Source organism: Mus pahari, chromosome 14, assembly GCF_900095145.1.
Source record: "Mus pahari chromosome 14, PAHARI_EIJ_v1.1, whole genome shotgun sequence".
Taxonomy (NCBI): Eukaryota; Metazoa; Chordata; class Mammalia; order Rodentia; family Muridae; genus Mus; species Mus pahari.
Window position 1 is genome coordinate 50,932,126 of NC_034603.1, and position 27,258 is coordinate 50,959,383.

At 41.2% G+C, this 27,258-nt stretch overlaps 1 protein-coding gene across 2 annotated transcripts in view; it reads left to right on the forward strand.

The window, feature by feature from the left end:
* Ap2b1 (adaptor related protein complex 2 subunit beta 1) overlaps positions 1–27,258 on the forward strand; it is a 106,213-nt gene that overhangs the window by 3,314 nt on the left and 75,641 nt on the right. For both annotated transcript variants that reach the window (XM_029545576.1, XM_029545575.1), the window contains exons 2-5: positions 2,332–2,391; positions 10,110–10,215; positions 15,389–15,524; positions 18,795–19,040. In XM_029545576.1, the coding sequence (XP_029401436.1) occupies positions 2,355–2,391; positions 10,110–10,215; positions 15,389–15,524; positions 18,795–19,040 (525 nt within the window). In that variant the 5' untranslated portion in view covers positions 2,332–2,354. The remainder of the gene's footprint in view (positions 1–2,331; positions 2,392–10,109; positions 10,216–15,388; positions 15,525–18,794; positions 19,041–27,258) is intronic.

Sequence of the window (27,258 nt, forward strand, 5' to 3'; positions counted from 1 at the left end):
ATTTATTTATTTATTATATTTAAGTACACTGTAGCTGTCTTCAGACACTCCAGAAGAGGGAGTCAGATCTTGTTACAGACGGTTGTGAGCCACCTTGTGGTTGCTGGGATTTGAACTCAGGACCTTCAGAAGAGCAGTCGGGTGCTCTTACCTGCTGAGCCATCTACCAGCCTTATTTTATTTTTAAGACAGATTCTCATTAAAATTTCCAGACCTACCTCAGGTTCCCAAGTAGCTGGTTCTCTTTATCTCTTTTTCTTAGAAAGCAGAGATTTTTGATTTAGAATACATGTTGCAGGCTTCTTTTTATTATTTTATTTTATGTATACGGGTGTTATTTCTGTGTGTATATGTCAGTGCACCAAGCGTATGTGCCCAGGGAGACCAGCAGGTGTCGGATTCCAATGAGTCTCCTTGTTGGGTGCTAGGAATCGAATCATACTAATCATGAAATGTGTAGGCTGCTAATAAAGCCATGCCTTAAGGTGATGAACAGAGTATGTTGAGAACTCCTGTTAGGTTTTCATGTTATCTGGATATGGTGGCACAAGGCAGAATCAGGAGGATCCCATGAGTAGGAAGCCAGCCTGGTCTTTATAGCAGGTTTCAAGCTTGCCAAGACTATATAGTGAAGATCCTATCTCAAAGGAAAAAATTTGTGTATGTGTATGGGCAGATATGAGAGCTTTAGAAAACAGAATGCTTTCATGCATTTTTCCCAAGTAAGTGGGTGAAAAACTTTCAAACAAATTTTGTCTTTAAATCTTAGGTTTTGATGATTCCTTGGGATTTTAAATGGTATGACAGCATTCTGTAGAAACAGTAAAGGCTTTGAGCCACAGCTGTGGTGCTCCTGCCAGGCCCTAGTAATTGTTTCTGTACATCAATGTTTCTGTTTGTATATGTAAACTCATAGATAACTTAAGATTTATATCACAAGTCTTTAAAACAGGGTCTTACTATGTAGCTAGCCCTGACTGGCTTGGGAATTCATTATGTAGGTCAAGCTGGCCCTAAACTCAGATCTACCTGTTTATGTGAAGAATTCCTAGCCAGGTGTGGTGGCTCACATCTGTAATCCCCCAGCATCTGGGAGGTAGGAACCCGAGAAACAGAATTAAAAGTCATCTTTAGGTACATAGCAGGTTTGAGACTATCTTGGGCTACATAAGACCTGTCTTTAAAAACAAACAAACAAACAGAAAGAACCACGTGTGGTGGTATGTTTGTAAACCTAGCACTCTGGACAGAGGCAGAAGAAGCAGACCATTGCAAAGTTACAGCCAATCTCTTTTATATAGAGAGTTTCAGGCCAGCCAGGGCTACATAGGGAGGTGCTGTCTCAGAAAGCACAGGTATCTCAGGGGTTAAAAGCACTTGCTGCTCTTGTAGAGGTCCAGTTTCAATTCCCAACACTCAGGTCAGGTGGCTCACAACCATCTGTAACTCTAGCTTCAGGGATCCAATGCCTTCCTCTGGCCTTAGTACAGGGGCACACACAGGTGTACCAACATACACATATGTAAGTCAATAATAACAAATATTTAAAAACAAAATTTCCCTGATTTGTCTGTTTTCTTTAATTTATGCTGTGAATGGATTGATTAGAACATTCTCTGAATTTTTGCTAGAAAGACATGAAAACTTTAATGCAAGCCTCCATATGACAAATATCAAAACGCTTTCTGCATCCTACATGGTATTCTAACGCTTTCATTTCTTTCCTTTTTTGTTTTTTGAGACAGCGTCTTTAGTCCAGGTTCACCTCAACGTCACTGTGTAGCTATGTTTAGGAGGAAGCCCTTGAACTCTAGGTCTTCCTGCCTCTATCCCTGGTGCTGGGAGTAAGGAGGTTCCTTATTTTTCTGAGAGCATTTTTGCAAACAGTATTTAATAGGTTGGCAGAATTTTTCTGCTTTTGGGTTCAGGCTGCTTTGAAGTCCATGCTTTAAGTCACTCCATACTGAGGCAGAGAAGTAACTAGACTTTCCGGGTTAGAAATCTTCCAAACTAAGCCTTTGTCGTAAATGTTTGAGTGAGTGACTAAGATGTACTTTCAAAGGTGTCAGGCTTGTCCTTGGTGGCTGAAGAGCCATAGGAGTTCAGATTACAGCCCTAGTCCATTGCCCTTCAGACTTTACCCCTTGAAGTTCCTTGAAGCAAGTTGCAGTTCTTATTTCCTATGCTGCTTGAACCACAAATGGCAGTGGCAATGGGAAGAAGCTACTCATTTTGTTTAAAAGCAGAAATTCTTAGATATAGATGTTCTCAAAATTAGATGTCTTGCTGGAGACATGTAATTGGATAACAGCGTTCTTTACTCTTACCTAGGTTTACGCTAAAGATCCAGAATCATGACTGACTCCAAGTACTTCACAACCAATAAGAAGGGTAAGTAGGGAACCTTCAAACTGTTCAGTTCAGATGCTGGGTTAGACTCCCCAAGTAGGATGTTATGACGTTTTTACATGTGTGTTTGCAGTCTCACTGGGAATTTGATGTTCCTACAAATAACTATATTTTAATACATTTATTGAAGTGTAGGGGATTTTAAATGCTTGCTTTCTAGTGCTGGGGACCTCTAGAGCCTTGCACAGCCTGGTGGGTGCTCTGCCATCGAGCTACTCCTCTTGCTCTTGGCTCTATGACCTTTATCCCCTTTGTGGTCAGTAATAGAATACTGGCTTTTACTGAGTGTGGGCTTACAAACTAAGGATTTTTCTTGGGAAAATCTAACTTCCCCAGTTGTTTCCACATGGCTCATTTCTAGAAGTATGGCTGGTCCTTCTGTTGGAGCTAGGTTAGTGTCACTGTCCTCAGCTTACTAAGCCCCCCGCTGAGCTTGCTCTGCTTCTCCGGATCAGAAGTACATGCTTTTGTACCCAGCAGGTCTTCTGTTTGCTGAAGTATTCTGGGCCTGGCACCAACTACTGTGCCCTTTATCACTCTTCTTTTCAGTGTCTTGGCCTGCTTTTCCGGTGTATGTGTCCTCTTCTCTAGTGGCTAACATGTGACAACTTTTCTGGCATAGGATTTGTCTTTGTTTGCCTTGAAGTGTTTCCTGGTGCGTTTGTCTTCAGACTTAGCTGAGTCTGAGTATGTATTGTGCACATTCTACTTAGTCCCTTGACACCAGTGGAGTTACTGATTAAGTACCCGATTTTCACTTGAGTCAGAGTAGGTACACAGGGTCAAGTAATCAACCTTGGTTTCTAAATGACATTTTTCAGCCAGGTGGTGGTGACAAATGCCTTTAATCCCAGCACTTAGAGGCAGAGGCAGAGGCGCAGAGGCGCAGAGAGGCAGAGAAGTAGAGGCAGGTGGATCTCTGAGGGTTCGAGGCCAGCCTGGTTTACAAAGCCAGTTCCAGGACAGCCAAGGTAACCTTGTCTCAGAAAACAAACAAACAAACAAACAAAAAATAACCATACCAAACAAAACAAAATGATCAGAATAATGGATAATAACCTAATGAATATAATCAATACATGTGTGACTATATTTAGTATAAATTATCATTTAGGCAAGAGTCATGATGCTAAAGTTAGTAAGTGGGAAGTTTGATAAGGCATTGATAGGGTTTCAAAATATCTTTCAACAAATTTTTACTGATTACAGAGATGAGACATATTAGTTCTTTAATCTAACTTTCAGGGAGCTGGAGAGATGTCTCAGCAGTTAGAGCACGTGTTTGTGCAGAGGCTCTTGCTTCAGTCCCCAGCATCCACACTGTAGTTCACAACCATTGACAACTCTGGTTCCAGGGCATCTGACACCGTTCTGACATCTGTGGGTACCAAGCAACACACAGACACACACACACACACACACACACACACACACACACACACAATTGAAAAAACAACAAAAATGGTACTTAGAACCTTAATTCATTGTTGACATCACCAAAACCAGTCAAAGTAACACCACTTGTCTTTTGATGTGATGTGTTATGAAGTTATCTTGCCAACGTTTATAACCTTATTGCAACTCAGGAAACCATGGCAAATTGGAGGTGCTTCTCATAATAAGGGTCCTGTACATTTTATCATGACATAGCACTTGGGAGGCAGAGGCAAGTGGATTGCTATGAATTCAGGGCCAGCCTAGTCTACGTAGTTTCAGAACAGCCAGTGTTTTTAAGACCCTATCTTAAAAACAAAATATTATTATGAAAATAAATTGCTTCAAGGACATGACAATAAGTGTAATACTTTTTTTTATTTATTTATTCACTTTACATCCCAATCGCAGACCCTCCTCTTCCCCCAGTTCCCTCCTCACACAGCCCCTCCCTATTCCCCCTCCCCTTCTCCTGGCACATCAAGTTACTGCAGAGTTCTTAAGCTGAATGCTGCCCCAGAGGTGGGAATCAGGTTGCTATAAAGGGCATTGAACAGATGGTGGTGGTGATATATTGATGTTTTAAAAATAATCATTTAATATTAAAAAAAGAAAGCTTCCTTGTCCTTAAAAAACACAAGTTACATATTCAAGACTAAAGAGGCATAATGTCTGCAACTTTTAATGGTATAAATAAAAGATCTGTGTATTTGTAGAGAATTATAAAGCAAATGTCACAAAATCATAACTGGGGGAATATATACAGTTTGAAGGTTGTTTTTTTTTTTTTTTTTTTTTTTTTAAGTGTGTGCTGCTTACAAGGATGTAGAAGGCCCATTGCTGACTAGAGGGCCTCCCTTTAATTGTTTTCATTACTTTATTTAATATATATAGGTATTTTACCTGCTTATGTGGCTGTGTACCACATGCATGCCTGGTGCCTATAAAGGCCTGAGGAGGACATCAGAGTCCTTGGGAAGTGCAGTTAAAGTTGGTTGTGAGCCTACCAAGTCAGTATTGGGGACAAATTCAGGTCCTTTGGAAGGACAGCCAGTATTCTACCTTCTGGGCCATCTTTCCAGTCCTTGTTCTGACTTTTTCTATCTAATCTATTTTATTTAGTGTTGATATAGAGTCTTACCATTAATTAGTCAGGTTGTCTTAGAACATGGTGATGTACTCCAAGTTAGCATGGAATTCACTCTCCTGACATACTTTCAAGTGCTGGGATTGCAAACATATATTACCATGCTAGGCTGAATATTGAGTTTTTAAAAGCTCTACAGACTTTTTTTTTAATATGTAGCCAACACTGAAAACCATTCTCAGCTGCTAACAATGCTTAGTAAATTTGACTAGTGAAATGAGTGGGGTTGGGTGATAAAATGTGGCACATGCAAGATACTTTTCCTAGTACCTGTCTTTTGATTTATCCAGTTTCTTCTCTATCTTTGTTGTTTACACCTCACAAAAACTATTAGCCTGTTTGTCATGGTGGCACATGCCTAGAATCTCTGCTTGTCATGGTGGCATATGCCTAGAATCTCTGCTTGTCATGGTGGCACACGCCTAGAATCTCTGCTTGTCATGGTGGCACACGCCTAGAATCTCTGCACTTAGGAGGCTGATGCAGGATGCTTGTGAGGTTAGATTGAGCTACATAGCAAGATTCTGTCTCAGAATCAAATGGCCACCAAAATGGCTCATCCAGTAAAGGTGCTTGCCGAGTAAGCCTGGCAACCTGAGTTTGAGCTCTGCAGCCCATTAAAGGTGGAAAGAAAGAGCCCCCCATGAAGTTGTCCTCTGCCCTCCATACACTCTCACTCACGCATAGATCTCATGCACTGACGTATACACAGACACACTAGTAAAAGCCACACAGAAAGAGCCATCAGCTCCTTGTTAATTTATTCCAGCTAAGTACTCAATCATTTTGATATGTATTTATGTTTCCTCTGCTAACACTTTATGTGCTTTGATAACCAACATACTGTCTATAATGACATAGGAAGGTTTTGTTATTTCATTTTTTGAGACAGGGTTCTCTGGGTGTCCTGGAACTCCCTCTGGAGTCTAGGCTGACCTTGACGATATTCCTGCCTCTGCTTTCCCTAATTGCTGGGATTAAAAGCATATACTTGGCCTTTTTCTAAAAGTTGTTTTAAAACTCACCTAATTCATCAAACCCTTTCTTTCAAAGGGTACAAATGACATTTATAAAAGTTTGAGACGTACAGATTAGTCACAACTAATATGCTTTTCAAAAATGGATAGACCGTGTTCCTTTTGCTTCCTGCAACGCCCACGAGAACCGCCTCTGGAGCAGATTCTTTAAATTTATGCTTGGTTCTGGAATAATTTCAGTTACATCCTGTTGCGATTCTGCAGCTTCTGGTGCTGCTCTCAGTTTAATTCAGACTTGTGAATCCCTGCTGTTTACCCTTCACTGTTCCAGAAGTAAATGATAGCAGCACACGGCTCAGTCAAAAAGAGACTGACTCCTTAAAGGCCTGGCCTTTCTGCCAGTGTTATTTTTGTAGTTGTCAATTAAATGGAATAGTGATTTTTAAAGCAATTTGCTTGCCTACTGGGGATGGATATTGATAAAATAAGCTTTTATGTGCTTCATTTTTATGTCTCTTGTCGATATACTTCCTGTCATGGGCTTCAGGGAAATCACAGAGTGTGCAGAGTGGTGGATGATGTCATGGTAAAATGATCATTGAGAGCAGTCTGGAAGGTGGTGGGCAAGGAGGCAACAGTGTAGTCAGGTTTAACATATAGATGGAAAAATGGCTGAAGTGATTACATACCTGTAATCCCAGCAGTCTGAAAACAGGCAGGATGGCCTGAGACAAGAGAGCTGCTGAGTCTACATTGTGTATTCCAGGCCCTCCAGGGTTGCATAGCAAGGTCCTATGGCAGACAGAACAAACAACAAAAAAGGTAGGGGTGTCCACAGAAGGAAGAAATGGGAGTAGGCATGACCATGTATGTGGTGTGGGGAGCCTTCCTTTCATTCGCCCCTCCTCCTGTCTGATGAGAGTTGTTGCCTTTTTCTTATGAAAATGATGGTGTAGGTAGCCCTCCTTCCATTTTCTCCTCTGTCTGATTAGGCCTTTTTCTTTTATCCCTTGTGTTCTAAAGGCAGGTGAAGCTAGACATGGAGCCTTAAAGTAGTGGCAATAGTCTTTGACACTTCTTGAGTAGTCATTCATAACTGAGCCCTTAGAAATGTCCCTAGTTTGTATTGTTTTAAGCTTCATTCTTCCTTCACCTTTTTGCTTGTTTTCTGAGACAGGATCTCATGTAGCCGCACCTGGCCTGAAACTTGCTAAGTAGACCAGGCTGGCCTTGAACTTATGGCAGTCTACCTTCCTGCCTTTGCCTCCTGAATACTGGGATTACAGACAGGTGCTACCGTGCTGGGCCACATTTCTTTCATGGAGTTGATTGAGGCTGAGACCTTGAAACCAAAAAACTTATTAAACTACTCACTAGGGTAGTGCTTTTTTCCCCCTATTTATATTATATTCAGTGTGTGTGCATGCACGTGTGTATGCGCGCGCGCGCGCACACACACACACACACACACACACACACACACACACACACAGACATATGCCATAGTATATGTGGAAGTCAGATGACAACTGTCAAAAGTTTGTTCTGAAGCACCTTTATCCATTTAGACATCTTACCAGCCCATATATATTTATTTAGAATTTCATACATATATAATGTATTTTGTTGATATCCAGCACCCACTTCCCTCTCCAGTTCTTCCTATCATGCCCCTCCCAACTTCATGGTATGTGTGTATTTATTAATTATGATTCACTGAATCTAATTAGTGCCTCCCTCATGCCCATTATGGGACCATCTAAGAGCTTGGACAATCTGCCAGTGGCTGCATCCCCAAAGATTAATGGCTCTCTCTCTCTCCCAGCTGCCATCACCTACCATGAGCTCCCAAACTAGGGCTTGAGCCTTGCGAGCCCCTCCCCTGTCCCTACTTTAATATTGACTGGCTTGTTGTCGTACACAGAACCATAGGCACAGTGAGTTAATGAATGCAGTGGCCACCTCATGTACAGAAACAGCATTTCACAACCCTCCTTCCTACACTCCACCTCACACACTGTCTCCACTACCCCTTCCTCTGTGATGGTCTCTGAGGCATGGGGCAGGTGAGGTGGTTGATACAGATGTTCCAGTTAGGACTGGTTCACTTACTTATTCTCAGCACTTTGAATAATTTTGACTCTGTATTAACCACTGCCTAATTGGAACAAGCTTTTCTATGGAGGTTGAGAACAACACTAATCTGGGAGTATAAATGTATATATGGAGAAAGCAGTTGGACAACATGATCGTTCAGCAGGTAACAGTGATAGATTGCCCACCAGGGCCTATAACCTCCCAGGCCATGGGCTCTTGACCAGGTTTTCAGTACTGTATTAGTTTCTTTTCTATTGCTGTGACAAAATAACATGGCAAAGGCAACTTATAGAAAGAAGGGTTTCTTTGGGGCTTATGGTTCCAGAGGGATACAGGAGTACATCCCCATCATGCTGTGCAGACAGGCAGATGTGCAGCAGCCAAGAGTTCACATCCAGATCCACAAACAGAAACAGTAGAATGACACCTTTTGAAACCCCAAAGGCCCTCCCTGAGCGACACACTTCTGCCATCAAGACCCTTGTCCTAAGCCATCCCAAGCAGTTGTTCCAACTGAGGACTATTTAAACATGTGAGTGTAGCCAGGCAGTGTTGGCGCGCGCCTTTAATCTCAGCACTTGGGAGGCAGAGGCAGGCAGATTTCTGAGTTAGAGGCCAGCCTGGTCTACAGAGTGAGTTCCAAGACAGCCAGGGCTACACAGAGAAACCCTGTCTCGAAAAACCAAAATCAACCAACCAAACCTGTGAGTCTATGGGGACATTTTCATTGAAACCATCACAAGTACCAAGCATGAATCGTCTTCTGTGAGTGGACTTCCAGTCCTGTTAGAAAGTGGATTATTACCCCTACCAGTCATGCTACTATAGACTGGTGATTTCTTTTTCTTTTCTGACTTAACTGTGCTTGTACATTAGGATCATGTACGAATTAAGAACTCTTGACAATCCAGTTCATTTGGCCCAGACTGGAGTAAAGCATTGATAGTTTTGATCATTTCTTAGTCTGGTAAAACAGCTTAGTAGGGAAAAGTGTTTGCTATCTAAGCCTGACCATCTAGGTTCTATCCCTGGAACCCACATAGTAAAGTTGCATGTGGTGTTGTATGCATCAGTGATCCCATTATTCCTACTTCAGCATGGGAGACAGACAGGAGAATCATTCAGCGTATACAGCACAGCAGCAGAAACAAGACATCTTAACAAGGTGGAAAGAGAACCAATTCCCAAAAGTTGTCCTTTAGAGCAATTCTTAATTTTTATGTATATGAATGGTTTTCTGTGTGGATATATGTGTGCCTGGTGCTTGCAGAGACAAGAGGGCATCAGAATCCCTGGAACTAGAGTTATGAACAGTTATAGGCTACCATTGGGTGCTGGGAACTGAAGCCAGAAGTGAATGCTGGGCCTTGGAGTCATGGCTCAGCAGATAAGAGCACTTGTTCTTGGAGAGGACCTGAGTTTAGTTCCCAGCACCCACATAGTGACTCACAACTCTCCATAACTTTTTCAGGGCATTCAACACCCTATTCTGCCCTCTGAGGGTACCAGGTATGCATGTGGTGCGTAGACATACATGCAGGCAAAAAACTAAAAAACATAAAATAAATAAATCTTGAGAGGGGTGGGGGGATGCTAAGCCCAACTTTGTAAGTAATTATGTGACTTTTGAGCCTAATTTATTAGTCCGTTAAGTTGTATCTCTGGTAGTTTGTAAATACTGTTTTCCAAGCCAGCTCCCTACTTTCCTTTATTTTCTTTTTAGGTCCTTAAAAGTCTGCTGTTCCTAAAATACTGATCGTAATGCTGTTACAATGAGGTTTACTTTTTCTTGCTCTTATGCTTTCTAAAGTAGGGTCTAAGTGTGGCCTTTTAAAGATCATGGTTTAAAGGCTTTAGGTACATATTGATGCAGTCTTTGTCGGTGGGTCAGTTAACATTCTGGGGCTTTGAATTGCACATCTCTTATAATTTTAAATTAACCTTACTTCAGTGGCTGCCTTGCTATCCTGATGTTATTTTATATTGCAATATTCTGTCCGTTCTGTAGTCCTGAAGTCATCCCTATTTGTTCTCATCTCTTGTAGGAGAAATTTTTGAATTAAAAGCTGAACTCAACAATGAAAAGAAAGAAAAGAGGAAAGAGGCTGTGAAGAAAGTGATTGCTGCTATGACCGTGGGGAAGGACGTGAGGTAGGGATGCCTCTTGCTCTGTGGACAGTCAGACCCTGTGTCGTAGCCCTTATAGCTTTCCTAGACACTGCAGACCCCTGAGGTAGAGTGGTGCACGCCTATACTTCAGCCGTGAGAGGCTGAGGCAGGAGAATCACTCAAGCCAGAGTTGGACATCTACCCTGGGCAACATAGCACCAATGTCTTGAAAAAAACCAAACTGTGGAACCTGTAGAAATGGCTTGTTGCCCCATTGCAAACATCACAAAGAAAAGTATGTGCTTTTATATTAGCTCTGACCTAAGTGCTTGCTTTTTAAATTTTTGTTGCATGCAGGTTTAGCATAAACCATCTCTAGTCCTGGCACAGTTACAAATGTATTGCCTGAGGTAGTTTTAAAAGATGATAAAAATATGCTGAGCTCACATATTCTTTTCTTTTCTTTTCTTTTTTTTTTCTTTTCTTTTCTTTTCTTTTCTTAGATTAACTTATTTATATGAGAACACTGTCGCTGTCTTTAGACACACTAGAAGGGCATTGGATCCCATTACAGATGGTTGTGAGCCTCCATGTAGTTGCTGGGAATTGAACTCAGGACCTCCGAAAGAGCAGTCAGTGCTCTTAACTACTGAGCCATCTCTCTAGCCTCACATACTCTAATGGGTTTAAGACAGTGCTCTTAGCTTCACAGCTCTATATTCTGTTGTTGGATTCAAGGTGGGAACCAACACTGCCAACATTCCCTTGACCATTATTAATTTTTGCTTCTGTGATTAGTGAGCTGTTTAAAGTGCAGGCTCTACAGCCTATAAGGCCCTCTCAGATCCATGAGATTAAAGCTTTTTTTTTTTTTTTTTTTTTTTTTTTTCCGAGACAGGGTTTCTCAGTATAGCCCTGGCTGTCCTGGAACTCACTTTGTAGACCAGGCTGGCCTCGAACTCAGAAGTTCTGGGATTAAAGGCGTACGCCACCACTGCCCAGCGATAAAAACTATTTTTATAATTCTTGATTCTCTTTGCCCCTTTACCGTTCTGAGCTTTTCAGTGTTGGTAAGTGATGGTAAGAACTGTTACCACCTTACTGTGAATCCAGGCAGTGGTGCTGGCTGCGACAGCCATTCTGTTTTTCACTCCAAGAAAAAAAGAAAAGAGCAGTTCATTCAGGACTCTTGTTCATGATACAGTCAAATTGTATTTTATCAGCTAGGTATTTTGTTTATTTATGTACATGTGTGTGCCTGTGGAGGTTAGAGGACAGCTCTTGAGTCTGTTCTCCCCTGCCACCTGCGGAGTCCGGCAGTAAGTCCAGGTCACCGGCAGTAAGTCCAGGTCGCCGGCAGTAAGTCCAGGTCACTGGCAGTAAGTCCAGGTCACCTGGCCCATCCTGCCGGCAGTTTTCCTTTATTAAAAACAATTGTGTGTGTACATGTGCCTGTGTGTACGTGTGCGCGCGCACGTGTGTGTGTGTGTGTGTGTGTGTGTGTGTGTGTGTGTATGCCTGCATATGTGCCTATCTGTGTGTGTGTGTACACGTATACTGAAGCTGTACTGGAGAAATGACTCAGTAGTTAAGAGTACTTGTTGCTCTTGAAAAGGACCTGGGTTCAGTTCCCAGCACCCAGGAGGTCCAGTGCTCTCAGTACCTTCTTCTGACTTCCTCAGGCATCAGGCATATATGTAGTGCACATACATACATGCAAGTAAACACTACTGCAAATAAGATAAATATATATAGAGAAAACAATATCCATTTATTTTTTAAAATATTAAGCTATTCATTTTCCGTATCCTATATTTATATGAAGCTATATTTTCTTCTTATACATCATCTAAAACGTTCCCCCAGCTGTCTCTATTTAAGAAGGTGCTATAGAGACTTATGAGTGTTTAAACAAGGGGCTGATGTGGTGCTCAGTGGGTAAAGTTACTTTCTGCAGAGCCTAATGACCTATTTTAGTCCCCTGAACCCAGCAGAGAAGTGCACTTGTGTCTTGTCTCAGACCTCCACATACATGCACAAACAGTGAATCAAATGTAAGACACTGCCATCTTCCTCATTGATAAAAATAACACTCACTTTAAAATAATGTATAAAATAGGCTTGAGATTTATTTTATTTTATCTTATCTTTGAAACAAAGTCTATTATGAAGTCTCAACAGAGATCCATCTGTCTCTACCCTCCACATGCTGAATTAAAAGTGTGTGTTACTATGCCTGGTTTATGCTTGTTAATTTAAGTGGGTTCTTGGTCTATTAAGCCTAAAATATTTATTATCTTGGCTTCTTACAAAATTTTACCAACCTTTGAGTTCTGCATAGCAGTAGCTTAAGCTAACATGTGAAACAGGACTAGCAGAAACCTACCTCAGGACATCAGGAGCATTGGAGCATCCTGTCCCACTGCTCTTATCTGGGTTTCTGTTGCTTATAGGGACAGCTCTCAGCTTTTTGGTCTCAAGAGCCCTTCCTTCAGCATCTACTTTCCCCCAGATCTCCAGAAAACTTTTGTTCATGTGGGTCATACTATTGTCATTCAGAAAGGAAAAATTGAGAAAATTTGGAAGTGTTACTCCACTTAAAGTAATGATCATAAACTTTTGAAATATACTACAATCCCCTTGTTCCTAGGGATTGAATCTATGACCTTGCTTATGCTAGGCAAACCCTTTATTACTAAACTCCTTCCCAGCTCGTTTTATTTCAAGAGAGGGTCTCACTAAGTTACTGAGGCCAGTTTTGACCTCTCCATGAAGTACAGACAGGATTTGAGCTGGCAGTCTTCTGCCTTAGCCTTCCAGATGTTGGGATTAAGCGTGTACCAGTGTTCCAAACTTTAGTCTTCTTGTGTGGGCAGTTAGCAGTTCTTAGGACTGCTAAGCATATATTTGATGATGTTTTGTAATTATTGACTGGTGCTACAGCCACTCTGCATCTGCATGTTCTCTTAGACAAACAAAAAACCCACTTCTGAGAGAGTTTCCGTTATCTCCGTGTGTATGAAACTATACCGCTAAGCAAATAATTGCCTACTCTCAGAATCGAAGTCAAGAGGTTCATTGGAGTCGTGATGGATTCTTTTTGAATTTGCAGCCCATCTTCCTTTTTGTAAATTCTTTCTATTTTTAGAGCAGAGAGATCGCCTAGTCACCTGAAATCAATATTCAGGATCCACATGATTCAAGGGGAGAAGTGACACTCAAAGGTGGTCCTCTGACCTCCACCTGACATGCAGATACACTTAAATAATTAGGAAAACATATCATGTTTAGAACATAAAACATAGGTTCTCTATTCTGCTTTTTATGTGGACAAGACTCATACTATGTGAAATATACTAACATTCATTTGTTTTTTTTATATTTGTAAGATATGTAGAAATATTTAGAATCTTAAAAATATTTTAATAAGGGAAGGCTATTTGCTAACTTTATAGTTAACTTCTGTTTTTTTTTTTTTTTTGTTCGAGACAGGGTTTCTCTGTGTAGCCCTGGCTGTCCTGGAACTCACTCTGTAGACCAGGCTGGCCTTGAACTCAGAAATTCACCTGCCTCTTCCTCCCAAGTGCTGGGATTAAAGGCGTGCACCACCACGCCCAGCCCAACCTCTGTTTTTTAAATATGACTTATTTTAGAATCCAGACTTGGAACTTCAGTGCTTTTATGCTAATGATGCTACTTTGTGAGCATAGTTAGACATTTCTTACAGGGAAATGGTAAATTATGAAAGGATGGCTAGTACTTGGGAAATGAACAGACCGTTTATATTTGACTATGCCCCATTTCATAAATGCATAATACTGAATACAAGTAAATATATTCATAAACTCTCCTAAAAGGAAATCAGACACCTTGGAGAAATGACTGATTCCAGATCTTGATTAGGAATTTAAAACTTGAACATGTAAGAAAGCATAGAAACACTTGAAAACATAGGCTCACATCACAAGGACTTGGGACCTACTTAATTCCTCCTGGTCAACAGTGAAGAAAATGTGCATTAAACAGTATAACTGTTGGAATGCTTTGATACCACAGTGAATTGATGTGGAAATTGTAATTTGGGGGGGGTGTTGATAAAGCTAATTTTTTTTTTTAAAGTATGCCTAAATGATTATAGATGAAACAACATACTAGAAGCTGGCTATAATGATGCACATCTGAAGTCTCTGCACTTAGGAAGCTGAGGTAGGAGAATAGTGAGTTCAAGTTCTCTTGGACTATGTAGTAAGTTGTTTCAGGTCAGCATAAACTATACATAGCCTGACCCTGTCTCAGAGCCAAGTGCTAGGCTTGTAGCTTATAAGAAATAGACTTTGTATGATTCGTTTTAAAATAATCTTGGAGTTTGGAATATAGCTCAGTGGCAGAGCACTTCCCTAGCATGTGTGAGGCCCTGGGCTTTGTCTCTATCACTGGAGAAAGAATGGAGAGCAACTAGACAGGAGGTGGAATGTGGTCTGAAGGCATATGTGAGACAAGGTGAGGTTTGTGCCAGCATCTGTTGGGCTCCTTCCATTGCTTTCAGACTTTTTTTTTTCTCCCCCGAAACAGGGTTTCTCTGTGCAGCCCTGGCTGTCCTGGAACTCACTCTGTAGACCATGCTGGCTCGAACTCAGAGATCTGCCTGCCTCTGCCTCCCAAGTGCTGGGATTAAAGGCATGCACCACCACTGCCTGGCTCAGATTTTTTTTTTTTAAAGATTTATTTATTATATGTAAGTACACTGTAGCTGTCTTCAGAAACCCCAGAAGAGGGCATCAGATCTCATTATGGATGGTTGTGAGCCACCATGTGGTTGCTGGGATTTGAACTCAGGACCTTTGGAAGAGCAGTCAGTGCTCTTACCCGCTGAGCCATTCTCCAGCCCTGGCTCAGATTTTTTTTAAACAGTTTTTTTTTTCCTTCCACAAAAACTATTGCGAGGGCTGAAGATATAGCTTAGTAGTAAAATGCTTGCCTACTGCACACAAGGCCCTGACCTATACACTACAAAACAGAGCAATTTAGAGATTTGGCAGCCAATAATACTTTTTATTTTTTTAGTTACTCATTTCCATGAAAATGAATTATCAGCACTGAACCACTGTCCTCTTGTCAAATCATTCTGGAAGCCAATACTGTCACGTCGTCATCTGTATAACAGTTTAGCACTGATACTGTTTCACTCAATTCTGTTTTTCCTCTCTCTCCTCAGCTCTCTCTTCCCAGATGTGGTGAACTGCATGCAAACTGACAACCTGGAACTAAAGAAGCTCGTGTACCTCTATCTGATGAACTATGCCAAGAGTCAGCCAGACATGGCCATCATGGCTGTCAACAGCTTTGTGAAGGTAGTTTCTCAAGGACCGAGTCTTCTCTATCTCATGTAACCTTTTCAGAGGTGACGTTTGATGTAGCTTGTCTCTGCAGTGCAGATAAGCAGCTTGTGTTTCAAGGGATGAACTCCTGGCAGTGAGCAGCAATGTTCATGTTGTAAGCGTTCTGTACACTAAGGATACTGAAACCATATGGCAAGCCACTTCTTGGAGGGCTCAGGACGTCCGTCCTTGCCAGATGAAACCTCATGTTTACCCTCCAAGGCTAACAGAGGTTGGGTGTTTCAGCATATTATTCATTGCTTGCTGATAAAGGGTGGACATGCTGTCATATTGTTACCTGAGGAGTTGTTTTGTCTTTGGTTCAGCAGGCTTTACAGCAGTGAAACCAACATACATGATTTGTTTTGTTGTTTGTGTATGTGTATGAGTGTAGAGATCAAAAGACGAATTGGATCCTTTGGAGCGGAGTTACGGGTTGTAAACCCCAGACATAGGTGCTAGGAACTGAACCGGATCCTCTAGAAAAGCAGCAAGCGCTTGTAACTTCTGAGCCTCCTTTCACCCGTGATTAAGTATTTTCTTATGGAAATTTAAAAATATTCATGTAGAGGAAGTAGTATAAAAAATACTCATTTTGTGATTTTTAAATAATTAACTGATACATGGCCACTTGTTTAATTTATATTCCCTGTACATAAAACACTCTGATCCCATTCCCCTTTCTCAGCCTTAGTCTCATGCTTACGTTTATTCGAATAAGATCTGTAGGATCTCAATCCCTTCCTCCTGCTCTCCGCCCTCAAAGAGGGTCTCACTCTTTATCCCAGGCTGACCCTGAACGCACAGTCCTTTGGCTTCAGCCTCTTCTCATTCTGCTCCAACTACCCATGTACTAGACTTAGAGGCATGTGCTGCAACCCCTGGCTAAGATCTGTCTTTAAAAATACTGACCTAGCACTACTGTGGCATCTTTAAAAACTGACAGAGCCACCCTTGGTGAGTTGAAGCCAGCCTAGTAACCTGACTCTGTCCAATAAACCCAAATAAATACGCACTGATCTGAAGTCTCCATACTGCAACTGAGTGGTCAGAACTCTGTCACTGGCTGTGCTGAGAGTGGCCATTCATATTCATACCCTTTCTGTTACTGGCTCTGGTGAGGCTGACAATGGACTGTTCATATTCATACTCCTTTCCGTTTGAAACATACTCTGCCCTTAAAAACATCAGATAATTCCAAAATTAACTTCTGTTTGAATTTTGAAAAATAAATATTGTAGGATTTTTTTTCAAAGTGATTTTTTTTCTTCTTTCTTGTTTTGAGACAAAGTCTTATTGCTCAGCCCTGGCTAGCCTATAACTTGCTGTATAGACCTCAAACTCACAGAGATCCATCTATCTTTGTTTCCATGGTTCTGGGATTAAAGGCATGCACCATCACTGCCTGACTGCCTGCCTTCCCTTCCTTCCTTCCCTTCCTTCCTTCCTTTTGGGGTTTGTTTGTTTTTAAAGATTTGTTGTTGTTGTTTTGTTTGAGCCAGGATCTCACTATGTCACCTTGGCTGTTCTGGAACTCACTATGTAGATCAGGATGGCCTCAATCACAGAGATCCACCTGCAGGCATGCACCACCATGTACAGGCTGGATACATTTAATATAGGTATTTGAAGGGCGTATTTTTTTTAACTTATTTTATTAGATATTTTCTTCATTTACATTTCAAATGCTATCCCAAATGTCCCCTATACCCTCCCCCTGCCCTGCTCCCCTGCCCACTCACTCCCACTTCTTGGCCCTGGCATTCCCCTGTATGGGGCATATAAAGTTTGCAAGACCAAGGGGCATCTCTTCCCAACGATGGCTGACTAGGCCATCTTCTGCTACATATGCAGGTAGAGACACAAGCTCAGGGGTACTGATTAGTTCATATTGTTGTTTCACCTATAGGGTCACAGACCCCTTTAGTTCCTTGGGTAATTTCTCTAGCTCCTCCATTGGGGTCTCTGTGTTCTATCCTATAGATGACTGTGGACATCCACTTCTATATTTGTCAGACATTGGCATAGCCTCACAGAGATAGCTATATCAGTGTCCTTTCAGCAAGATCTTGCTGGCATATGCAATAGTGTCTGCGTTTGGTGGCTGATTCTGGGATGGTCCCCCGGGTTGGGCAGTCTCTGGATGGTCCATCCTTTCGTCTTAGCTCCAAACTTTGTCTCTGCCACTTCTTTCATGGGTATTTTATTCCCTATTTTAGGGAGGAATGAAGTACCCACGTGTTGGTCTTCCTTATTCTTGATTTTTTTGTGTTTTGGAGATTGTATCTTGGATATTCTAGGTTTCTGGGCTAATATCCACTTATCAGTGAGTGCATATCAAGTGAGTTCTTTTGTGATTGGGTTACCTCACTCAGGATGATATCCTCCAGATACATCCATTTGCCTAAGAATTTCATAAATTCATTGTTTTTAATAGCTGAGTAGTACGTGAAGGGCGTATTCTTTGTCAGTAGTCTGTCTGTGCTGTATATATATATATATATATATATTTTTTTTTTCTGACCAAGAATAGAAGAAAAATGTCTTTTCTGTTCTTAGGGCAAATTCACTAGTTCTAGGGATGGCCATGCCAACTTACTAGGCTTTTGCCTAGCCCAAGATCTAATCCTAGTGAACCTTTCCTCATTGAGTTTATACAGCACTTAAAAGATTTCTTTTCTGGGGCTGCAGAGGTAGCTCAATGGTTAAAAGAATTGGCTGCTTTTGCAGAAGAACCAAGTTCTATTCCCAGATTGAACCTGGGGTAATTCATAGCCCCTTGTAACTCCAGCTTCAGGGGATTTGGCACCCTTTTCTGGCCTCTGTGGGCATGTGTACACAAATAAGCATATAATACCGCATACACTTATAAATCTCTTACTTCATGTGTGTGTTTTGTTTGCATCTGTGTCATTTGGTGCCCATGGAGATCAGAAGAGGACATCAGATTCCCTGGAACCAGAGTTATGGGTGGTTGTGAGCTGCCATGTGGATGCTTGGAATCAAACCTCAACCCTCTCTAGCCACCTCCCTAGTCCTGATAAGTTTCTTTAAAGAAAAAAAAAAATTCCCTTCTAGGCTCTTGAGTAGACAACTAAAACCTTTAGGAAAGGAAAGAATGCCATGAGAGATTGAATTCTCATGTAGAATATACTAGAAGCTTATGGTTCATGCCAGCTGGAATGTTTGCTTGTAATCACCTTGTATTCATATGGTTGGTTATTTTGTTTTTGTTTTTGGTAGGATTGTGAAGATCCCAATCCTTTGATTCGAGCCTTGGCAGTTAGAACCATGGGGTGCATCCGGGTGGACAAGATTACAGAGTATCTCTGCGAACCCCTCCGCAAGTGCTTGAAGGATGAAGACCCCTATGTTCGGAAAACGGCAGCAGTATGTGTGGCAAAACTCCATGATATCAATGCCCAGATGGTGGAAGATCAGGGATTTCTGGATTCTCTGCGGGATCTCATAGCAGATTCAAACCCAATGGTAATACTTTGTGCTTTTACAAAGAGAGAAGCATTGAAAATGAGCCCTTTCCAAGGCATGCTTAACACAAGCATTGTCTTGGAAACTTGACTACAGTGTAGTTGTGGGCAATAGTTTTGTGTAATGTATAGGTTGTATACTTCATAATCTTAGGTGATTTTGTTTGGTTTTTAGGATTAGTTTTTTTCAGGTAGTTGTTTGTGGTCATTTCTTCTATGAAAAAAACTGGATCAAAGTAATCTTTATTGACCAACTATTGAAATGAACTCTCAAAGAACTCTAGGGTAGAAAATGATTCTGTTCTGTATACTTAGCAGCCAGAACATAACACTTACAAGTTTTAGTTTTGCATTCCTTTGTTTATGTCGGTGCTGAGGATTAAACCCAGAGCCTTGTGTAAGTATGCTGTTCCTGAGCTACAGTCCTGCTTCATGTGAATTTATTTCCTTCTTGACATCTTAAAAGTTTGTGGACTGGAGAGGTGGCTCAGTGGTTAAGAGCGCTGTCTGCTCTTCCAGAGGTCATGAGTTCAATTCCCAGCAGCAACATGGAAGCTCACAACCATCTGTAATGGGATCTGATGTCCTCTTCTGTTGTGTCAGCGACAGGATGCTCATACAGCATTATATATATTTTTTTTAAAGAAAAGTTTGTTCATATGATAAAAGGCAATTGGGTCCCAAGTGATTACTAAATTAAACTCACTTAAATTGATTGGTACTGAGAACATGGAGGATTATTGTCCACTTTCTTTAAAGTGCATCCCCCAACATTCTGTCTCTCTGTGTTGAAATAAGGTTTCATGTATTTAGGATGATGTCTGACTTGCTATGGGGCTGGTCTTGAACTCCTATTTCCTTGCCTCCATCTCTTAAGTGCTGGGATTACAGGCATTTGCCATCACTTGACTACTGCTTCTTTTCTTTTTTTTTGAGACAAGGTTTTGCTGTCTTGCCTCAGCATAAGCATGGGTCACTACACCTTGCTAAGTAATTTTTGTCTGGTACAGTATTTCTTTGAACATGAATTATACTAAAAGATAGTAACATCAAATTATTTTTTGTTGTTGGATTTTTATAAATAGAGAGATTAGAACTTGTTTGACACAGGTATCATCTTTTCCTGGCAAAAAGTCTGCTCAGATCTGTTCTTTGAAACATACCTTATACTTTTTAAGGGTACAGGCTGTGTTGAGTATCAGTCAGGAATTTTCAGCAACTTTGTAAGATTAGACATAGATGTGGAAGGGCAATAACCTCTGATAAAATATCAGATGGATTAGAAGATGAATTTACCTCCCCCCCCCTTTTTTTTAAAAATTTCAAAACAGGGTGTCTGTGTAGTTCTGGTTGTCCTGGACTTGAGTTGTAGACCAGGCTGGCCTCGAAGTCACAGAGATCTACCTGCTTCTTCTGGGATTAAGGGTGTGCACCACCACACTCAGCCACTGGTTTTGTTTTGTTTTGTTTTGTTTTTTGCATTTGTTTTTGGTAAATTTTATTTTTGTTTACTTGTCCAAGCTGCACTACCTGGCACCCTTTTAAAAGAGTCTCTAAATAATTGAGGCTATGTGGCAATACTAGTTTTTGCTTTTGTAATTAATTAATTTTGGGTGTGAGTATGTGTGTTGAGATGTGTGCATGCATGCACACATGCATGTGTGTGTTTGTGTGAATTGAAGTAGATGTGTGCCATGGTGTGCTGTGGGTCTCTTCTCCTTCCATATGGGTTTCAAGGTCACTCATCTGTCATCTAAGCACCAACTAGGTAGGCAGAATATCATGTACCCTGTGGAAACCTATTAAATATTCAGTGGAGCTAAGGATGGGTTGAGGTAAAGAATAAATTTTAACTCCTACAAGCATTCTAGGTAGAGGGGGAAAAGGTACCTCTGTACTCATGTAAACTCTTCCTTATGAGACTGTAAGGACTGGAAGCATAGAAGTCAGCTTTTTTTTTTTTTTTTTTAATTTTGTGTGTGTGGGGGGGGGGTGAGGTAGTGGGATTTGAAATCTGGGTAACCCTGGAAGATCTCTATCAGATCATCTGAGAGCATGCATGCCTAGCTTGTCTGGTCTGTTCTAAGCTTCCCTGCAGATGAAAGATCTGATGTTTTTATGCAGAGCATATACTTTTCAAACAAATGCAATAATGGACTTTATTTATCATTGCCAGATTTAGTAACATATCAGTATATTCTAATCCTACTTGTTTCCTTCACTGCCTGGCATTGAAGGCATTAGTGGATGGTTTCTATTCAAGTTTTAATATATCAACTTGGTAGGTTTATGAGAAACTCACAACATACTGGGTGGTCTCTCCCACTGGGACTTGTTCTTCATACTACACTAGACCATTTTACTGTCTGTTTATTGTAGCCTTCCCTAGAGCATGTGTCAGCATTAGAGACCAGATGTGGCACCTCCTTGCTAAACAGAAAGTTTACCTTCTTGGGAAACTTCTCAGTAGTAATGAACTTTTCTCTGCTGTTCAGGTTACTGCTGCAGAGGAGCCCAGAGTGCAGAGTTGAACGGGGTATCCTTAGGTAGCCAGTGAACACACAGATGCCGCCTTCTGATCTGGAACTCCTAGGTTTAACCCTAACTGTATCTTCTACTTTTTTTTTTAAGATTTATTATTTATGTGAGTACACTGTAGCTGTCTTCAGACCCACCAGAAGAGGGCATCAGATCCCATTGCAGATGGTTGTGAGCCACCACCTGGTTGCTGGGATTTATCATTTAACTCAGGACCTCTGGAAGAGTAGTCAGTGTTCTTAACCTCTGAGCCATCTCTCCAGCCCTACTTTTTAATCTTAAACACAGTATTACAATTACTGAAAAGTAACCTCAAGTAAAATGCTAACATTGGCCCCCTAGTTCTTATCTCACAGTGAGACCAGATACTGGTAACAGGTGGACCAAGTGCACAAGTGACCGGGAACATCAGAGGTCTAGTGTCACAGCCATTCTATACCAGCTCAACTCTGCAGACACTCCAAAGGCTGACTATGGTTCTGTGTTGCCTGGAAAGAGAAATTTAATTTGCAGTGCCTGTATGCTAGGCCCAATGATAGATGCTTTTATGTAAACCCTCTCACTTAGTTTTCACGTCTGTCTGAAGTAGAAGCTCTTCCATCTCACAGTTTAAGATGTGCACTCAGAGACTGAACTGTCTCAATGTGATGCGGCTATTTGTGCCGCAGCCAGGATCCCAGCCTAGCTCGGAGGCCCAATCCTGTTCATGATCAGTACCTTCATAGATATACGTAAGGAATTAAATTAAGTGTCTGCATACCCCACACACTTAGGTCTGTTTCATTTTAATTTTTTTTCAAAATAGTATAGATACCTAAAAGTCTTTAATTATCTGTACACTGTTACTATGAAGTATCCATCTTTCTCTAAAGATGGGTATGAGATATTCTTCACTTGAGTGATTTTGTTCCACATTTTTTCAGGCTGTCCCACAAGGTGGCAGCACTGCACTGACAGAGACATTGTCTTAAAGGACTTGAGTACTCTGAGGGATCCTCCTGTAGTGTTCTTAGAGTCCTCAGTTCAGAAGGGCTCCCTAGAGAGTAAACAGCAGAACATTTGCAGACTTCATAATCTTCTGAAAAATGTCAGCCAAGAGCTGACAACCCTTGGAGTTATGTGGGTTGAGACTAGCATTGGTGTGCCTTGCTACAGGTAATAATAGAACTTTTCTCTTCTGTCATTTTTGGGGTTACTACTCACCTCATTTTCCTGTAGTTAGTTTCACTGCTATATTTAAAGCTGACTCGTAGTGTCTACTAGGACACTAGTCTAGCTTTGAGCTAAAAGCGCCTTGTCTGTTTAATATGGCGCTATGCTAGTGCTGCTTAGTCTTCCTGTTTCCTCTTCTGACAATGAGAGATACTGCCTTCAAGAGATGGGAGTATACAGGCTAGAGAGTACTCAGTGTTAAGAGTGCACTGCTCTGGTTCAGCAGCATCTACATCATAACTGCTTGTAATTCCAGCTCAGGGACTCCCACACCCTTTCTTTCCTCTGAGGACCCTCCCACCCCTGCCCAAGTGCATGTGCATTTGCGGGTTTGCACACACACACACACACACACACACACACACAGTTTGTGGGTTCTCGTGCACATGCACACACACATACATATGCACGCGCACATGCCTAGAAATAAAACAAATGTTTATATAAAAAGTTAGGCCAGGCCTGGTTAATGCGCATGCACCTTTAATCAAAGCACTGGGAAGCAGAGATAAGTGGATTTCTATGAGTTTAAGACCACCTTTGTATAGACAGTTCCAGGGCAGCCACTGCTACGCAGAGAGACCTTTTTGTTTTGGTTGTTTTGTTTTGGTTTTGGTTTTGTGTTTTGGTTTTTAAGACAGGATTTCTTTGTGTAGCCTTGACTGTCCTGGAACTTGCTCTGTAGACCAGACTGGTCTCGAACTCGCAGAAGTCTGCCTGACTTTGCTTCCGCGTGTACTCTCCTAGTGTCCCAGGTTCTCAGGAAGAGCAGCCCATTAACTGCTGAGCCATCTCTGCAGCTCTGGACGCCAACATTTTCAGTTTATGTATCAAGAGCTCAGTCTCCCAGTTTATACGTTTTCTTTCCTCTCCTATTCTGGTTTTCTGAGACAGGGGCCTCTTAAGGCCATCTCTGAATTTCTGGTTTTCTAGTTACATCATGAATGCTGAGATTACAGATGTGTACTACCACACTTGGCTATAAACGTAGAGAACTCCGCCTTAAGATTTGTTTTTCTTACATGCTCTTCACTTTTCTGAGGCTCTCATAGTGTTCCCAGATGAAGGGTACTTTCCTAGGGAGGAAGTGTTAGTCTTGTCTTAACAGTTCCGATTCACAGTGACACCGAGTAAGGAGCGCCTGGGTGTCACTGTTGGGAGGCTAGCATGTTTGTTGTCGGGATTGAGCTTGCTCTTGGGGGACTTTTCCCTAAGTCCCTACATTGATGTTGTATTGTTCTTTGGGGAAGGTTCTTTAGGAAGAAGGGAACTCTTAATTTACCACTTTATCTTTAAATTTTATTTTTCAAAACAGGCACCGTTGTACAAAATTTCAAAGAAATACAGATAGTAGAAACTTTGACAAGAAAGAGGCCTGGTGACCACCAGCTTCTCTTTTGCCCACTTGAACTTTTGCTTCATCTGCCTTAGATGCAGTATAACTGACTTCAAGTTCATCACAGTGTGGGAAGCACAATTTACTGACCATGAGAATATAAAACACTCCATCTTACCTTGGGTGATTTCTGGAAACCCAAGAGTCTGAAATGATTGGAAGATGACAGCGGAGGGGTAGAAGCAACCTTGGGGAGCTTTAGAGGCCAGGAAGTCTGCTGCAGGGAGGGAGAGTGAATGGCTCATCTGCCCTGTCACTTGGTTGGTGATCTGACTGGTGATGCCTTCCTCCCTCAGGCTTTGTTCGGCACGGTCCTCTGATCTGATCTTTCTGTGTATATTTACTGGACTGACTCTTCAGTATTTGCTTTCTTGTTTTAATATAATAATAATTACCCATTGCCTATTTAAACATCAGAGCTTACACTTCATTAACTGCATTACACACTTGCTTTAATTTCTAATCGCCTGTAATGGTAACGGGGGATTCTAATTCCTCAGTGTGTTTAGTATCCTGTTCTTTCCGTGTCTCTAGCTCCTTCAGTGCTCATGTTTTCTATATTTTCTACTATCAAATTTAACTTTAAACAACACACACACACACACCCCCCCCCAACACACACACACATACATATACACGCACACAAGGACGGGGATACATTAACAGAAATGGTTATTATGGAAGGAGGTTTATTTTAGACTGATAACCAAGATGGAATACATTGACAGAACAGTCGACATATGACATTTTGATTTTTTTATTCTAAAATAAGGTTAAGCATGCTATGCATGGGCAATGAAATGCTTCCCCTGCACGTCAAGTATCTGGGAATGAGTACTGCTTTTGTTTGGGGGCTGCTGCTGTTTGTTTTCAGGCAGGGTCTCATGCACCCCAGACCAGCCTCATAGGGTGAGCAAAGGTATTTGAGAAGAAGCTCATGTGTGTTGTCACAGATGATATAGTAGGTCTGATTTGTTTTGTGGTAACATAGTGTCTAATAATATTTACTAAATAAGTCTGATTCTTTTAATCTGGGACGTTTTTGTTCTGATCACCAAGGGAATCTGTTTCTGACATCCTCGTCTCCTACCTAATGATGGGTATTGTAAATTATACTGTGTATTAAAGCTCTGTCTCTTAAATACTTGCTTTCTGTGTTTACTGTCATGATTAGTATACTCAGTAGATTACCTTGGCAATATGATCAATAAAACTGATATCTAGGTTATAGCCATTATATTTTTCTCTTACTAACTTAACAGTAAAACTCAGTTTCTCAAGCTTTTGACAGGGGACTTTAGTAGGAATCAACTATGAATTAAGATTCTTGGAGGATTTTGTTTTGTTTTGTTTTGTTTTTTTTATTTTTGGTTTTGGTTTTTTGAGACAGGGTTTCTCTGTATAGCCCTGGCTGTCCTGGAACTCACTTTGTAGACCAGGCTGGCCTCGAACTCAGAAATCNGCCTGCCCCTGCCCCCCAAGTGCTGGGATTAAAGACGTGCGCCACCACCAAACTCAGAAATCCACCTGCCTCTGCCTCCCTAGTGCTGGGATTAAAGGCATGCACCACCACGCCCGGCTAGTTTCTGAGTGCTTTTGACAAATTTTTTTTTAAAGATTTATTTATTATGTATACAATATTCTGCCTAGATGAATGCCTGCAAGCCAGAAGAGGGCACCAGATCTTATTGCTGATGATTGTGAGCCACCATGTGATTGCTGGGAATTGAACTCAGGACCTTTGGAAGAGCAGTCAGTGCTCTTGACCTCTGAGCTGTCTCTCCAGCCCATACTTTTGAAATCTTAAAATAACCTTAAATATTGTCAATTATACTAAAATTAGTCTGTAATTTTGATTTAAAATATTGACCTTGTTTGTAGTTGCACAATTCCCATATCAGTGGATTAAGATACAAGTGTACTTTCTCATCCAGGGTAGCAGTTTTTTTTTCCCTTTCTATCTCAAAGAGAGGATGTATTTGAAAACCATATTTCATTTAATGTAGAACTTTATTAACTATAATATATATGATTACTTTCTGTATCCTTATGAAAAGCATCCCCCACTAAAGTGGGGGTTATTGGGGGCTGGAGAAGTGGCTTAACTGTTGAGAACAGCTGCTGTTCTTCAGAGGACTCAAGTTCAGTTCTTATCAACCACAATTCTAGGGGACCCAATACTTCTCTGGCCTTCAAGAGCACACGGTGTGTAGATGTACATACAGGCAAAGCATTTGTGACCAGCAAAAATGTCATGATTGATTAGAAATGCACTCCAGTTTTAGAGATTTAAGTGCAGAAAAATATTCAGTTTTTACTTGATGAATTATAGTAATATTACTACCTTAAATTTGTATAGGCTTTATGATTTTGGGCTTTTTGAGACAAGGTTACTCTGTGTAGCTCTGACTGCCCTGGAACTTACTTAGTAGACCAGGTTGGCCTCAAATTCAAGATGCCTGCCTCTGCCTCTCAATTACTGGGGATTAAAGGCATGCACCACCATCATGCCTAACATGGAACTTTTTAAAAATACTTTTCTTTCTTTAATGATTTAATTTATTTTATGTGCGTTGGTATTTTGCCTGGATGTATGTCTTTATGAGGGTGTCATGCCCCCTACAACTGAAGTTACAGAAAATTGTGGGCTGCCATGTGGGTCCTAGGAATTGAAATAGTGTCCTCTGGAAGAGCAGCCAGTACTCTTTAACTGCTAAACCACCTCTCCAGGCAAGTAAACATTTGTTTTTGTTTTTGTTTTTAATAGTTTATTTTATGTGAATTTAGGTGAGGGTGTCAGGTCCCCTGGAACTAGAGTTATAGACAGTTGTGAGCTTCCATGTGGGTGTTGGGAAATGAACCTGGGTCCTCTAGAAGAGCAGACAGGGTTCTTAACCACTGAGCCATCTAGCTTCACACTCCCAAAATAAAGATTTCTTTTCTTTCTTTTTTTTTTTTTTTTTAAGATGTATTTATTTATTATATGTAAGTACACTGTAGTTGTCTTCAGACACTCCAGAAGAGGGCATCAGATCTTGTTATGGATGGTTGTGAGCCACCATGTGGTTGCTGG